At 44.5% G+C, this 16604-nt stretch overlaps 1 protein-coding gene and 1 pseudogene across 4 annotated transcripts in view; one reads left to right on the top strand and one right to left on the bottom strand.

Moving 5' to 3' along the window:
* Window positions 1-3146: 3146 nt before the first annotated feature.
* LOC123801842 (ubiquitin-ribosomal protein eS31 fusion protein pseudogene) lies at window positions 3147-3668 on the bottom strand (annotated as a pseudogene).
* Window positions 3669-12970: 9302 nt separating this feature from the next.
* Window positions 12971-16604, top strand: part of MYO5A (myosin VA) — a 185281-nt gene continuing 181647 nt past the window's right edge. For all 4 annotated transcript variants that reach the window (XM_087859219.1, XM_045812047.2, XM_045812046.2 and 1 more), the window contains exon 1: window positions 12971-13124. In XM_087859219.1, coding sequence (XP_087715345.1) covers window positions 13098-13124 — 27 coding nt within the window. In that variant the 5' untranslated portion in view covers window positions 12971-13097. The remainder of the gene's footprint in view (window positions 13125-16604) is intronic.

Raw genomic sequence — 16604 nt, 5'->3', positions numbered from 1 at the left:
CCCAAGCTGCTATTTCTTAGCTGGACACTTGGCTGTGGTTCCTAACACATCATGTTCCACTCCTGTTACCTTGTCCATGTTGTGCTCCCATCCATCCCCCCGCCTCACCGGCTTCCATTCTTAACTTATAACCACTTAAAAATGTTCCAACCTTATTTCTGTCCGTATTCGATATATTTCTTTTCCATTAGACATTTCCCCTGATGCATAGCTTGGTTGACTCATACTGATCTCAGCTCAACTTTTAACTTCCTTGGAGATCTAATTCATTATTGTATCCCTAGCAGTTTATACATACTCAAATGCTTATTGAATGAATAAAATGAACTGGAATATTGGGTTGGCCGTGCCGTTGGGAAACCAGATTAAGGACATGGATGCAGGGAAAATGCAGTCTCAGCTGTGCCTAGCCTTTCCTTCATTGAAGTAGGTTTTTATACTTTATTCTCTGAATGAGAAAGTGTCAAAGAGCTTTGCTGTCATGAACCCTCACATTACTGAAATTGATGTACCTGATTCCATAGCAAGGATGGATTAGGTGTTCACTGCTTCTGTGCTCTTGCTTGTGATCATAACCTTGCAAGCATTCTGCATGTGATATCCAAGGCTCTTTACTGCCCTGTTACCAATAACGGGCTGGTAAGTGTATTGTAGACTCTTGTTATTGTAAACTCACATACAAGCTAATGTTTCTAATGAAACATCTTTGTCTACAGATGTATAATTGACCCTTGAACAATGCAGGGGTTAAGGTGCCTGACCCCCTGCACAGTAGAAAATCCACAAATAAACTTTTTTTTTAAAGATTTTATTTATTTGACAGACAGCCAGTGAGAGGGGGAACACAAGCAGGGGGAGTGGGAGAGGAAGAAGCAGGCTCCCAGCGGAGGAGCCCGATGTGGGGCTCGATCCCATAACTCTGGGATCACGCCCTGAGCCTAAGGCAGATGCTTAACGGCTGAGCCACCCAGGCGCCCCCACAAATAAACTTTTGACTCCAAAATATAACTACCAATTAACTGTACTTTTTTTTTAAATATATATTTATTTATGGGGCGCCTGGGTGGCTCAGTTGGTTAACTATCTGCGTTTGGCTCAGGTCATGATCCTGGGGTCCTGGGATTGAACCCCATGTCAGGCTCCCTGCTCAGGGGGGAATCTGCTTCTCCTCCCTCTACCCTTCCCCCTGCTCATGCTCTCTCACTCTCTCAAATAAAATCTTATGAAAATTTATTAAAGATAATTATTTTTTTTGACAGAGCGAGCAGGGGGAGGGGCGGAGGGAGAGTGTCCTGAAGCAGAGCTCCATCCCAGGACCCTGACACCATGACCTGAGCCAAGCTGAAATTAAGAGCTGGCTGCTCAACTGACTGAGCCACCCAGGCTCCCTATTGACTGGAAACCTTGCTCATAAGAGTTGATAAACATTTTGTATGTACTACATACTGTATTCTTAAAGTGAGGGAAAAGAAAATATTATAAAAATCATAAGGAAAATATATTAATAATACTGTGTTGAAGAAGTTCATATATATGTAAGTAAGCCTGTGCAGTTCAAACCTGTGTTCAAGGGTAAGGGTTACTGCAGAAATCATCACTGTAGAGCAGCCATATTTTAATTTGAGGATAAATATCAAAGCAGACACACCAGTGGGCAGCTTTCTGCCAGGCTGTAAACTTATAGAACATGAGGGGGGCCTGCGTGGCTCCGTCAGCTAAGCATCTGACTTCAGCTCAGATTGTGACCTCAGGGTCCCGGGATTGAACCATCCCCCCAACCCCCCTGTCAGGCTCTGCACTGGGCATAGAGCCTGCTTGAGATTCTCTCTCCTTCCCCCCTGCCCCAACCCCCACACTCCCACTCTCTATCAAGTAAAATCTTTAAAAAAGCACAAACCTTTCATGTTTTCAGTTTTTCTCAACCACTTTAATATCAATACTATAAGAAGCTCCAATTACTGTAAAGGTACTTGCTGAAAGAAGACCAAAAATAATAACTTTTTCTTTTTTAATTGGCAGACAGTTATTACATCTGTCTTGTAAAACATCTGTCTTGAATACCTGTGTGTAGGTTAGGTCTCTTGCTCAAGTGTTTGCCAGTTGGGGTAATTTAAGATGGTCATATATAGTAGTATTTCTGCCAAGTTTATTTTCTTATATGTTAGGTTTATATGTAAACTTTAAAGAACTATTCATTGTACTTGTTTCATGTCTTGTAACTTCTCTATTTTGTTACAACATTGCCAGCTGATTGCAGTAATTCACATTCCCATGGAGGATCTGTTCTGTTAAGTGTCAGAAGCAAAGAGGAAAAACTTTCAATAAAAGGAAGATAAAGTGTGGAGTATAGCAGAGCAGTGAAGAGTGGGACCTGAGGAAAGGCCGGTAGATTTGGAAATTTGTATCCTGGTCACTTAACGACAGTTTCAGGAGAGAAGGTATGTATCCACATGGGGCTGAGGAATAGAAGAGCAATGTTAAAGATGGGTTAGTGGTAAGGGTGTGGTTCTTTTGAAAGATTGTGAGGCACATGAAAGACAGTACGGTTTTTGGATTTGCTTTTAAATGTAGGAAAGATTTGAGTTTGGTTACAGGCAAAACAAGAAGTAGAGAAGAAAAACCAAAGGTGTAGAAGAGGCAAAAAGGCAAGAACGAGGGTGGAGAGCATGGCTGAAGACATCACCTTGGCATGTCTTTTTCAGAGTCAGAGGATACATGACTTAAGGTGGGGAAAGGGACAGTAGAGGAGAGGGCTCACCGACTGACCTTAGTCCCATTCATGAGAGGTGGTGAGGTCTTATTTCTGGGGGGGATATGAGAGAAGAGGATGGAAGTTTGAGACCCAGAAGGGTCTTTACAACTTCATAAAAGCATGTATGTACATTAATACAGACCTAGAAAGGATCTAGACATTTAAAAGTGGTTTCATTGGGATCATTGCTTAAATTTGTAACTTCTTTAAGAGAACCAAATGGAGTAAATGCTATCAAGCAGGGCATCAATCATAGGATAAAAATACGGAAAAGAATGATAGATGAAGCAAAACTTGGTTTTAAATTGTTATTAGATTTCTCTTTCTGTTCCTTTTTTAAAAATTTATTTTTTTATTTTTAAATTTTTATTTATTTTTTAGTTCATGTCTTTTGTTAACCTATATACGATTTTTTGTCTTCCGGTTTGTTGAAGCAACAGGTCGGATGACATTTGCCACAGTAACGTCCATCAAAGTGGCTAGCCGTAAAAACTCCAGCACGCATTCATCTGAAGGGCACTCCTGACAAAGGCGACTGATTTTGCCATTCTCATCCACCTTACAGTATTTCAGGACAGCCAGTTTAACCTCCTTTCTCTTACGCTTATTCTTAACGTTTATTTGGGAGTGGTATAAGACTTCTTCCTTTTCTTAGCATCGCCACGAAGTCTCAACAGAAGATGAAGAGTGGACCCCTTTTGAGTGTTATATATAGTCAGACAAAGTACATTGTTTGCCAGCAAAGATCAGTCCCTCCTGCTCAGGAGGGATTCCTTCCTTCTCCTCAATCTTGGCCTTTAGATTTTCTATTGTATCTGAGGGTTTAACCTCGATCCTGACGGTCTTCCCTCGTGAGGGTTTTCACGAAAATCTGCAGCTTGGGGGCACCTCCACCTGAGATGGAGGAAAAGGAAGAGGAGGGTCAGACCTGGGCACACAGGAGAGAGTGTCGGGTAGGCCACTGGCCAGAGAGAGGCCCAAGAGCACACACACCAGTTTGTGTGGGTTTTTTTTTTTTAATTACATTTATACGTGTATGTGATTCTGCAGTCAAGTAGTACAGAAAGGACATCATGAAAAGCTAAGAATCACAATATGGACCTCTACCAGCAAGTTTAGCTCCCCACAGGGAGAACTGCTTGAAACAGTTTGTGTTTTTTCTGGCAGTTGCCTCCATACTGCTCAATAGTGTGTTTATATCACTGTTTCTTGATTTCTTAATTTTAGACATAAATTGATGGTTTTCAAGACTGAGAGGATTTAGTTTATGTTTCCCACCATCCTTCGAGGATTATAATATCATTACTCTTTTTTTTTTTTTAAAGATTTTATTTATTTATTCGACAGAGAGAGAGACAGGCAGTGAGAGAGGGAACACAAGCAGGGGGAGTGGGAGAGGAAGAAGCAGGCTCATAGTGGAGGAGCCTGATGTGGGGCTCGATCCCATAACGCTGGGATCACGCCCTGAGCCGAAGGCAGACGCTTAACCACTGCGCTACCCAGGCGCCCCATAATATCATTACTCTTGATTCCTTTATAGTCTTCCTTTACAAAGTCTACTAATTTTTTTTTTCACTTTTTTTTTGGACAGAGAGAGAGCAAGTACAAGCAGGGAGTAGGGGCAGAGGGAGAGGAAGAAGTAGGTTCCCCGCTAAACAGAGAGCCTGATGTGGGGCTCTATCACAGGACCCTGGGATCATGACCTGAGCCCCAAGGCAGACGCTTCACTGACTGAGCCGCCCAGGTGCCCTGACCTTTATTTCTTATATGGGCTGTCAACAGTAATTCTTGTCTATCTGGTGGGTAAGACGACAATATTAATGCCACATCTTTCCTTTTGACTCTCCCTCCACCCTCCATCTTTTGTCATCTGTGTTCTTACAGTTACGTTGTCAAAGGTGATGACGTTTGCATTCTGTTTCATGACTTTATTAATAGTTAGCTTTATCGGTCGATACAGCTGGTACAGTAGATCACAGTTTATACTAGGGTCACATTCCCTTACATAGTATTTTGTTTTTCTTGGTGTTTTTAATTATTTTTCCCCTTGTACTTTTGGCCTTTATCATAACTACAATTATTTTACTGTCCTTCCTCATATCAAGTATTCTCTAAGTCTTCCTTTTGTTCCAGGAAACACTTCTTTGCTTCAGTCTGAACCTGTTGCTTTTTTATCCTTACACACAGCTGTCAGCTTGGGACTTAGCTGCTCTCCTGAACTGAATCCATTATATCTAAATTCCATATATGGCAACTATTGCTTTTTGCCTTTGTCTTAGGTCAGGTTCCCTAGAAGAAACGTAAGTTCTTAATTTTTAAAAAATTTTGTAGATAGTATATGCATCATAAATATCTTTCCCTGGCCTGTGGCTTATCTTGTCTTAGTTGGTAATATCTGTTGATACGCTCCTAGCTGTATTTCAGAACTTAATTCAAACATACCTTTGTGACAACTGAATGCTCACCTCCCCCACGTCATGTTAATCATTCCATCCTCTGAGACACAAGAACCATTTCCACATGACACTGTTTTAGCACCTAATCACAGTGCATTCTAAGTGCCTTCATTCCGTTATTCTCCTTTCCAGGAGAGGTACCTTATTAGTTTGCTCGAACACTTATTTAGCCCAGCCTTAGTTAAGTGCCCAATAAATATTTTCTGAAAGAAATTATACCCTTGAATGTTAGCCATTTCCATTAACTGCTGCTACTCCAATCTATACTGGTCAGGGTTCTCAATCACAAATTCCTTTTTTTTTTTTTTTTTTAAGATTTTATTTATTTATTTGACAGAGAGAGAGACAGCCAGAGAGAGAGGGAACACAAGCAGGGGGAGTGGGAGAGGAAGAAGCAGGCTCCTAGCGGAGGAGCCTGATGTGGGCCTCGATCCCAGAATGCTGGGATCACGCCCTGAGCCAAAGGCAGATGCTTAACAACTGCACCACCCAGACGCCCCATCAATCACAAATTCTTAACTGTCTCCTTTAAGCAGAAAAGGGATTTATCAAAAATTATCCAATCACTTACAAAATTGTTGGAAAGGCTAGAGGAAGTCTTGATGTAAATCTCGCAGAAACTCCAGAAACATGCTACAGCAACGACCTGATAGGCAAAGTGCCGCGGCTGCTGCCGCCACCAAACCCTGGAAGCCAGGAGTCCAACATGTATGTAACCACTGTTGTCTCCAGAACTGGGTCACTTCTGCTGCTACCTTCACTGGCAAATGGAAGTTCTGGGCAGAGCCTCTCTCCTCACGTTTGCTCCCTCCCATATCCTCAGTCTTATGCGGATGGATCTGATCTTTGTAGACAGGTCATACACTGCATCTGAGCTGCAAGACAAGTGGGATTTGTGTTCTGGTATTTCTATCAGGAGGCAAGACTCATGTAGAAATTTCCCCCAAATTCAGAGAAGATGACAGGCAAACAACTGGGACAGATGCCATTATACCTTCCCAGATGCCTCTTCAATACAACACTGCAGTGTTGTCTACCTTCGTGTGCGAGAGCTTCAGGGGATTCGGTACCCCTGTACTCGCTTTGATCTGACATGCCTCCCTCACATCGGAAGAGCCGTAAACTATACAGCCCGGTGGTATAGCCAAATAAGTCAGTACGTTTCTACAATTCTAATCTTTGAGCTAGTCATCCTTTCTGGCTGATACCTATTTTCATTTTGCTCCCCTTCCAGAATACTTTTTCAGAAGTCACCTAATTCTTGATTGTGCTTCCATCGAACCCTACAACACGACAGGCCCGGGCAGTCCAAGGCAGGGAGTGAATATGTAGGGGGAGAGAGGACCAAAAATTTGATTAATGATCTCTTAAAATTGTATAGCACAGTCTAGTTTCCAGTACGCTTTCTCATTTGAATCCTTCAATAATACATATAAGGTGCTGATTAAAAGAAGACAGGCTCAGGGGCGCCTGGGTGACACAGCGGTTAAGTGTCTGCCTTCGGCTCGGGGCATTATCCCGGCGTTACGGGATCGAGCCCCACATCGGGCTCCTCCGCTAGGAGCCTGCTTCTTCCTCTCCCACTCCCCCTGCTTGTGTTCCCTCTCTCACTGGCTGTCTCTATCTCTGTCGAATAAATAAATAAAATCTTAAAAAAAAAAAAAAGAAGACAGGCTCAGATTCCTCACTATTGAAGAGTTTATGGATAAGCTAGGGGAGGAGGCCAGAATGACCTATGTAGTAACAGTTTAGAGTTGGAGAGATCACTATGAATTCATATTCAGCTTAATAAATATAGGTGGCAATGTACAGAAATGAGTCTAGGTAGGTCTACATACATAGGTCAGTATACACCATGTCCTTGCTCTGTGGCTGACAGGTCCTAGAAGCAATAATACCCCAGTAACAATGAGGCCCAGATATTAGTTTCTTTTTTTTTTTTTTTTATGTTATGTTAGTCAACACACAATCTGAGTTACTGAGGGTTAGAGCTCAACATAAGAATTTTGAGGAGATACAATTCAGCCTGTAACAGGGAAAAGAGTAACTTTACAATGGAAACCCTTGGCAAACACTACCTGAGCCAGATGACCCAGGTCAGTAACCACAGTGATGTCATGTTGACAGTGTGGCCCTTGACCTGAGATGATGAAAATGGCACTTCACCTCATAAAAACCCCCAGTCTAATCAAGACAAATCCCAACTGAGGGATAGTCTACAAAGTGCTTGACCTGCACTACTCAAAATTGGTATCAAAAACAAGAGAAGGGAAGAACTGCCAGCCAAGAAGATCCGAATGAGATGATTAAATGAGATTTCCTCGAACAGAAAAGGAAACGAGGTAAAAACTAAGATCTGAATAAAGTACGGACTCTAGTTAATGTCAGTATAGTTCATTAATTATAACAAATATACTATACTAAGATGTTAATAATAAGGCAATGCAGGGTGTCTTAACCTGTTCAAGCTACTGTAACAAAATACCGTAGACTGGATGGCTTATCAACAACAGAAATTTCTCACAATTCTGGAGGATGAGAAGCCCAAGATCAGGGTGCTGGCCCACTTCCTCACAGATGGCTGTCTTCTCACTGTATCTTCATGTGGTAGAAGGGGTGAGGGATCTCTCTGGGGTCTCTTTCAAAAGGGCACTAATGCGTTCATGAGGGCTCCACCCTCATGACCTAATCACCTTCCAAAGTCCCCCACCTCTAATACCATCACCTTGAGGGTTAGGATTTCAACATATGAATTAGGCAGGGGTGGGGGAGTGGGGCTGGGAATGGGAGGGTGGTAGGGGCATAAATATTCAGTTCACTGACCAAGGTATATGGGAATGCTGTAGTATCTTTGCAATTTTTTCTATTAATCTAAAACTTCTAAAATTTTAAAAGTTTATTTAAAAAAATAAAAGAACAAAACAAAAGAAGGCTCACATGTAGTTTAGCCCCAGGATTAGAACTAGGACTAGAATCAAGTCCATTTGAATCTAAGTCATTTTCACTACTGAGGACCTTCCACCAACAGGGAAGTTAGGTGTGTGTCTGGTTGTTGAAGGTACAGGATGAGGGTGGCTAATAAGTACTTAAACTCCAGTAGTTCAGGAAGATCAGGGCAATATAAAGCAGGTGAGTGCTATGGACATGAGCAGAAAGCACTTCCCGATCCAGAACATCAACTGCTGGGGGAATCAGGTACCAAAGAACCAGGCATAGAGATGCAGAGACTGATCAAATAGCAGGTGGTTAGGACATAGCCAGAAGAGTGGGAATGAAGGTCCAGAGATCACATAGATATTTTAGGACACGCAAGATTGGAATCTAGAATTAGAGTAATAGGTACTGGAAATAAAAATAATTGTTACCTTTTGAGTTAAGGACTGTACTTTTAATCCTTGCCCTCGGAGCCTTTAAGTGTGGCTGGGCCTAAACTCAGGTGGGAGGGAGCTAGGAAATCTGGTGGGAGTTGGAGAAGCAAAAGGGTGGGGAGCCAGTAGTTCCTGATGACTGCCTTCCATCTTTCAAAAGTCTTTTCGGTCAGTCTTACTCTATCCCTTTTTTTTTTTTTTTAAGTTTGATTTATTTATTTGAGGGAGAGAGAGAGAGAGACGGGAAGGGACAGAGGGAGAGGGAGAGAGAAACTCAGCACAGAGCCCGATGTGGACCTCGACCTTACTTACAACCCTGAGACCATGACCTGAGCCGAAACCAAGAGTCAGTGGCTTACCAGACAGAGCCATCCAGGAGCCCCAGTCTTACTCTATTCTTAACTTTGGCTTTTCTGCTTCATAGCCTAGTTCCCTCATGCTGTTCCTTTGTATATCCTTTGATAATAAATGGCCTCCCATACATAACATTATTTAGATCTTTCAGTGAACTATTTAGGGTTCTTCCCCACCCACTCAAATGTCACTCTTGCCCAGTGTCTAATCCTCTGAAATACTAAATATTAGGATACGTAAATGCCAACTAATTAACCAGGAACAGTGCTTTGCCTCTGCCTCCAGAATTGGGCTAATCTTACAGAATTAGAATTACTAATGACCAAGCAGCATGGACTGCCCCTTCCCCTACTCCTGCAGCCACTCGTTACAGTGGGCTCTCCCAGGTCAAGGACCGTATTTCATTCATTTCTATCTTTATTATCTTAAGCGCTAGCACCAAATAGGTCCTCCATAAAGTTATTTTTTCAATTTGAATAAAGCAATGACCACCCCACTAAAATTGCTGGCCTCCCATTCTGTCTTCCCTGTTTAGTTTTTCTCCATTGCACACAGTTACAGATTGAATTGTGTCCCCCCTTTCCACCCCCAAAAGATGCTTAAGTCCTTCCTACCCCCAGTACCTGTGAATGAAACCTTAATTGGAAATAACATCTTTGTGGATGATCACGTTAGGATTGAGGTCATTAGGGTGGGCCCTAACCCAACATGACTGTATCCTTGTAAAGGGTGAAATTTAGACACAGACAGTCGTGCACAGGGAGAATGCCATGGGAAGACGAAGACTGAGACTGCCGCAGGCAGCAGAAGCCGATGAATGCCAAAGATGGTTAGCAAACAACTAGGATGGAGGAGAGAGGCCTGAACAGTCTCCCTCCCAGCTTCCAGAAGGAACCAATGCTGCCAACACTTTGACCTGAGACTCCTAGCCTCCAGATCATACAGCACATCATGGTTTAAGCCACAGCGTGTGGTACCTTATTACTGCAGCCCCAGCAAATGAATACTTGCCATCTTTACCTTCTACCTTTATAATTGTCTCCCCGATTAGAATGTAAGCTCCATGAGGTCAGATATTTTATCTGTGTTGTTCATTCATAAATCGTCAGCATGCAAAACAGTTCCTGGCACATGGTAGCTCTCAATATTTGTGGTGAAAAGTAATATGAATGCTTCGGAGGAGAGGGATTTTTCACATTAACTTGGACATTGTTTTTATTTGAACACAACCTACATGAAAATGTGCCCAATTATAAAGTGACAATTGAGAACTTAATTGACTTAAAATATACAATGACATCTGGCTACTACTCTTTGGGAGGGGGGAGTCCGAAATCCTGGAAAGTTGTCACTATTACTGGTTTCCATACTTCACTAATGACAAAGTGCTTGGGACTGTGAATACACATGGTTAAGGTAAGGGAGGCCAGCCATCAGGGTTTCTTGTTACTTTATTTTTTGGCTTTTAAGTCTACTCTTTCTCTGAATGAGGTACACAGTTAAGTCAAGGGTAGACAATCCTTCTCCTCTTCCTCATCTCCACTACCTTTCTCCTGTGGCCCCCAAAATTTGAGTGCTTGAATGCATGTGTTCAGGAATTAGAAGACAATAATTTTAGTTTCTTTTTCTTCCTGTACACACACACACACACACACACACACACATAGACACTATATCTATAAGACCCTTTTTTTAGTTTTTTAGTTTTTCATCCATATAGGGGAAGAAAAAGTTTTTCTTAACCCTCTTCAGGTCCCTGACTGGGTCTGAAAATTAAACTGACAAAGATAGATTAAAAGAAGTGACATATATATTTATATTGTCTTATGTGACTCATAGCATTTGTAATGAAGACCAAAAGAAACGACAAAACCTGCTTGCTTTTACATTGGGTCAAACAAAGGGGCAATTGTGGAAAAGTGACTAAACTATGTGGGCAGGCGAAGGGAAGATAAGAATTATTTTAACAAAAGTCTGTTGGTGCAGAATTCTCTTGGTCTCAGCTTCTCCTCGATGATAAGAATGTTACTTTCCTTCTGGTATAGGGAGGACATCTTTCATAAAGGAATTTCATTTCCTGCTTTTAAGAAAAAGAAGGAAAGTCAGAGTGTTTTTTCTTGTATTTGCTGTTTTTCAAGTCCTCCAAACTCTATGCCAAAGCAGGATACCCTGGGGTGTATGCCCTGAACTCCTTCATCAGCATTTCCCAACAGTCCTGAGAGGTAAGTATTATCCGGGGGTGAGAAGGCAGTGGTTACTACCTTACACAAGGCATGAAGAAATTATAAGGGGTAGAATTCAAGCCTCCTAAATCTCAATCCAGTGTCCTTTTTGTTGTACTGGTCATAGCTGCACATTTCCCCTTTTTATGTCTGGACAAAGAAAGGGTGGGACCCGGAAACATGAAAGAGATGCGATTTTAGAATTGGAGGGAACAAAGAATTCTGTGGGTCTTTGGACTCCATAGCCATTACCTATGGCATCTCTGAGAGGACTGTGGGCAGTGAGCAAGGGAAGGACAGGCTTGAATTCCAGAGAGTTAGGACTAGTCCCAAGTGCCCCCACCCCCCACGGCTATGGTCTTCCTTGACATACACATGCCGGACACACACGCAGCCAAGGGGCCAGCCTTGAGACATGGTCTTGATAGAAACCATCCCAGATTGCCGGGACAGGCACTTAAGAGTTCAAAGAAATAAGGAAGATGAGAACACTAAAAAGAGGCTTGGGATGGAAAAAAAAAAAAGGAGATTAGTTAACCAGGAGGAAAAGTGTGAATGCAGAGCAAGTGGAAGGTGAAGACAGTGTGGGGATGGGTGGCAAGGCCACATTCTTGTGCCCGATGTGCAAGGATGACGGTGAGCACATTGAACGCCACTCCTGAGACTCCTTTGACTTCTTTTTTAAAGATTTTATTTATTTGAGAGAGAGCATGGGGGCGGGGAAAGGAAGGCATGAAGGGGAGAAGCAGAGAGAGAGAGGGGGAAGCTGACTCCCCACTGAGCAGGGAGCCCAATGGCGGGGCTCCATCCCAGGACCCTGAGATCATGACCTGAGCTGAAGGCAGATGCTTAACCGACTGAGTCACCCAGGCGCCCCATCCTTTGACCTTTTGATACAGAATTAATTTGCAGTATGGACTTTCCACAAAAGCCCCCTGCAGTTTTCAGGTGGCATCCGGATAGCTTCTGGTGGCACCGTGGAATTGATAATCACTAGGTGGAACAGGAGGAGGGGCAGGAGGGGTAGTGGTACCTCGGCGAACACACACACAGGCCTCGGAGAGCTACGCGCGCCGTGGGCTACCCCCGGGGGCATCTTGTTTCAAGAAACGATACCCAGGCAGATGCCCAGGTGTTTAGGGTGACCTTGGTGATCCTCTATCTCAGATTACTGCTCTTCACTGCCCAGCTCCCAGACCGCGGCTCCTAGCATGATTTTTCTGGAGTTCTAGGTTCTATTGACTTCGAAGAAGCCTCCTCCCAAATCCTTTCCTTGGAAATGCTTGGAAGGATAGCAAAAGCAGCTATCCCAGTCCTTTACCTGGACACACGCAGTGACACCAGCTATCGCCGCCCCTCGCGGTGGCTGGGCCATTCTGCACGGTCCAGGGCTCGCTTGGGGGAGAGGGGCGACCCGGGTGTGACGCGCCCCCGGGGCAGGTGTGCCACCGAAGAATGGTCGGGGGCAGGCTTCTGGGCCTCGGGGGCACGGGAGGAGGCGGCGGCCGCGCAGGCTGGCAGGCGGATGATGCTCGGAGCCGGCTGCCGAGGGGAGGCAGCGTGCTCCGGAGGGAGCCCGGAGCAGCCGCGGAGGTAGCGCTGGAGCGCAGCCTCCTCCCGCTCCCACAATGCACAGGGCGGCGGCGGCGGCAGCAGCATCACCGGCCGCCGAGGGGGTTGCGGAGGCGACCCCGAGGACCCCGGGCACGCGGAGCGCTCGCGCGTGCTCGCGGCGAGCCCGGGAGTGATGGCCAGGCCCCCGCGGGCCGCCCGCGCCTGAGGCGCCCCGCCCCGCCCCGCCCCGCCCGGCGCGGCCCGCCCCGCCCGGCCCTGCCCCGCTCCCTGCCGGCGGCTGCCTGGGCGCTTCCTAGTCGGCGCGGGCGGCCGCCCAGGCGAGGTGCGGCCTCCGCTCAGGCGGGGGGCGTCGGCGCCGTGGGGCCCCGCCATGGCCGCGTCCGAGCTCTACACAAAGGTAAGGCGGCCCGCGGGCGGCGCAGTGGGGAGGGGGCCGCGCGGCCGGGCGCTGCCGGCTGTCGGGCTGGGGCGGGCGGGGGCGCGAGGGCCCGGGCGGCTGCACCACCCCCTTCCCCAGCATTTCAAAATCCCCAGCCCGGCCCGCCTGCCGCAGAGGCGCCTTCCTCTTTCGGGCGAAGGCGGCGGAGGGAGGCCGGCCTCGGGGGTCTCTGTGGCCCCCGCCACGCTCCCCGGGCCGGGTGCTCAGCGGCTTTCTGATTGGGGAGGGGGCCTGTGTCAGGATTGCCCTGCCCGCCGGCTTGGTTTTGGAAAAATCCTGGCTGCGGGAGATGCTTGATGGGCTCGATCAGATGGTCCCTCCCGTGGGGACAGGCGCTTAAAATAACGTCTTGTGTTGGTATGCGGTGCCACTTCTACCACCAGCCAACCTTTCCGTGAGATGATTTGGAATCCTGCAGACGGTCGCCAGTCGATTCTCACCTTTAGCTGCCGGGTTTCGGATGGCTTCCCTGGGGTGGTGAGCCCCCGAGGAAGATGCGGCCGGATAAATGCGAGATGATTCACGGGCTGGGATGGTCGGCTCTCATGGGTCCCTGGGAGTTTGCTACCTACGTGTAATCCCTTAGAGCCTTGTTAGGCTCCATGTCTTCACCATCCGCTGGGGCGAGCCTTTTCCATCAGGGTTTAGTTTAAGGAAAGCTGCAGGCTTTTCTTTCTTATAACCTACATCAGTATTTTCTGGGTCTGCTAATCTCTGAATGGCATATTTTGGAGAACTGTGCCTTTGAAGACTTCTGAAAATTTGTCTTGGGCGGTATGTAGTGCTTGGTGAATATGTGTCGTCATGGCATTTTATACTATAACTCTACCGTACGTAGGTGTTTTGCCAACTATTAATTACCTTCCGTTCCAGTTAACAGAATGGGCTTAACTTTCCAAGTTCGTGTTGGCAGCAAAATCTCCATTTAGGATCTTAGAATCATTGTTGCCACACGTGACCCAAGTAAGCCCAGGACCCAAGTTGCAGCATGTTAGTAGAAGTCTGGACCCGCCATCAAGAGACCTGGATTCTAGCCCAGGCCTTTTCACTTCCTGTGTGACCTTGGGCAAGTCACTTAACTTCTTTTGTTCAGTTGTCTCCTATCTGTAAGTGGAGTTAATTATACCTGCTCTGCGGCTCTTTCAAGGCTGTTGTGAGCATCAAACCTAGGAATTAGATGGAAAAGCTTTTGTAACCTGTGAATTTCTCAAGAAATAGGTATATGATTAATTCAACCATGAGGTGAGGAGTTTGCATAAAACATTCTCCAGGACCCCTTTCTTTCCAGCCATAGACTTAAAGACTGCCCAATGGAACTTCTCTCTAAACCTGGTAATTTTCTTAGGCATTGTAGGTCTCTACTGTATGAATGAATGCAATTGGCAACTGATTTGGTTACTTTATTAATAAACATTGATACAGTGCTAACTATGTGCCAGGTACTGCTCTAAGTGCTTTACAAATATTAACTCATTTAATCCTCATAATGAAGGTATGAAGGTAGGTACTGAGAAGTATCAGAGACATTTTCCCATGAAGAGGTACAGGTCTGTAAACATTCCTTCGTTACTTTGCATAGCCCTCCATTCTTCACTGTGCACAGTGAGGAGTCCATCCCTGAGCTGACTAATTGTAGGCTGCTTAACTAGAGACTGGGTAATAAATTGCTCTTGGTCTTGGATCAGCTTTTTTTCTCCCAATGTAATTTTTGAGAAAAAAAAATTTTTTTTAAATACTGTGGTTTTTAAGTCTCAAGGTTTGGGCTTTTGGTCATAGCTTCATCACACACTCTTAAAATTCAACTTCTAGTCATTGTAAAGACAGACTGGTTTAAATATCAAGAGTAGGTTGAGCTTAAATTGCCTTCTAAGTACATTTATGCCTAAGTATAATCTAGTCTCTTGGCTATTTGTTGACTCATTCTTTTTGTGAATGGGTCTTAGCTTAATGGTGGGTCAAAATATTTCTTGAGCACCTCCTAGGTGCCAGTACTCAGCTTAATATTGAGAGGTTCTAACAATGAACAAGACACAGCCCTTTCCCTCAAAGGCCTCACAGTCTGTTTCTTATATTCTTGACCTACTTCGCATATCTGGGCGCATAAGTAACCTTTTGTTACCTCCACAGCAGGCAGACAGCTGGTGTGGTATTTATAAGTAGAAATTAGGGAATGGGTCGGGACATGGGGAAGGTTGGAATGATTCTAGAGATAAAAGCTTGGGTAGTGATTATTAGAGGAAGAGGGAAATGATTAGAAGTTAAATCAATGGATAAACCCAAGGGTTTTTTTTTTCCTCACAGAGGATTATAGGGAAGGAAATTCTGGAGTAGATTACAAGGAAAGATATATTAGTGACATGTTGTAATTATGGTATTCAACATAGTGGTTAAATCTGAGAAGTGCCCTTTTAAAAAATGTCATTCAGAGCTTAAAGGCAGATTTTGATGTATGATACAGATCAACTCCCATTACGGTGAAAGGAAAGAGACCATTCAGTTTATTCTTTGCAGCTAAAATGATAATGGTTTTGTCACAGTAATTTATCGGGGCTTCCATTTTGTAAAATTTTCCAGCAGTTTTAAACATTTTAAGGGCAATAACTAGGTTCCTAGGATAAAACATTTCTGGAAACGAACATTTTGGTTAAAATGTTTGTTGGTTTTTAAAATAAAGGCTTTATTGAGATGTACTTTACATACCATGCCATTCCCAATTTAAAGTTTATGATTTCAGTGGTTTTTAGTATATTCACAGAGTTGTGGGTCAATTTGTTTTTAGATCCACCTGGCTTGTTCCCAAAAGAGTTGAAAGTGGCTAAGATACCTCATTGCTTCTGATGGTGAAAATATTTGCTAGTCTTGACTTGGCAGTGGATAGATGAACCATAATGTCAGCCATAGATGCTTTCAGCAACTTCAAAGGATTCAGCATGTGTGGAGCAGGGTTTATTAACTAGGCCTGCATGGATCACCAGCAGCAATAAAATGGCATGGTAGTCCTCCTCTCATGAACTTCCCAGACGTGGATAACACCACAAATGCTATAGAATGGTCAAGATTACCTGAAGTTGTTTGATTGGGAGACTCATGTGGATCAGGATGCTGAGTTTTGTAACAGTACAAAATCTTCTAAAACCCCTGCTCGAGATGCTATGTAAACGTTCCTAGATGAGACAGCAGTTTAGACCAATAGAGTGTATATCTGTAATCTTCCTTTCCTCCCGTATCCCTTCATACCTACTGAAGCCACATGGCCTAGATTTTTTTCTGGGATAGCTCCTGTTTTATGTTCTATGCCTCTTCCCCTTTAACATCAATCCTGGAAATTCTAACATTTTGGTGTTGAAGTTACATTTTTCAGACTACTTTCAACAGCTGAAAGCAGGACAGAAACCTCATCTCTGATCATGTGCCAGATTTGGGGTTTAGCAAGTACAT

This window comes from Ursus americanus, chromosome 36, assembly GCF_024610735.1.
Source record: "Ursus americanus isolate L20-20 chromosome 36, mUrsAme1.1.p, whole genome shotgun sequence".
NCBI classification, from domain to species: domain Eukaryota; kingdom Metazoa; phylum Chordata; class Mammalia; order Carnivora; family Ursidae; genus Ursus; species Ursus americanus.
This window is presented reverse-complemented; position numbering and strand designations above follow the sequence as displayed.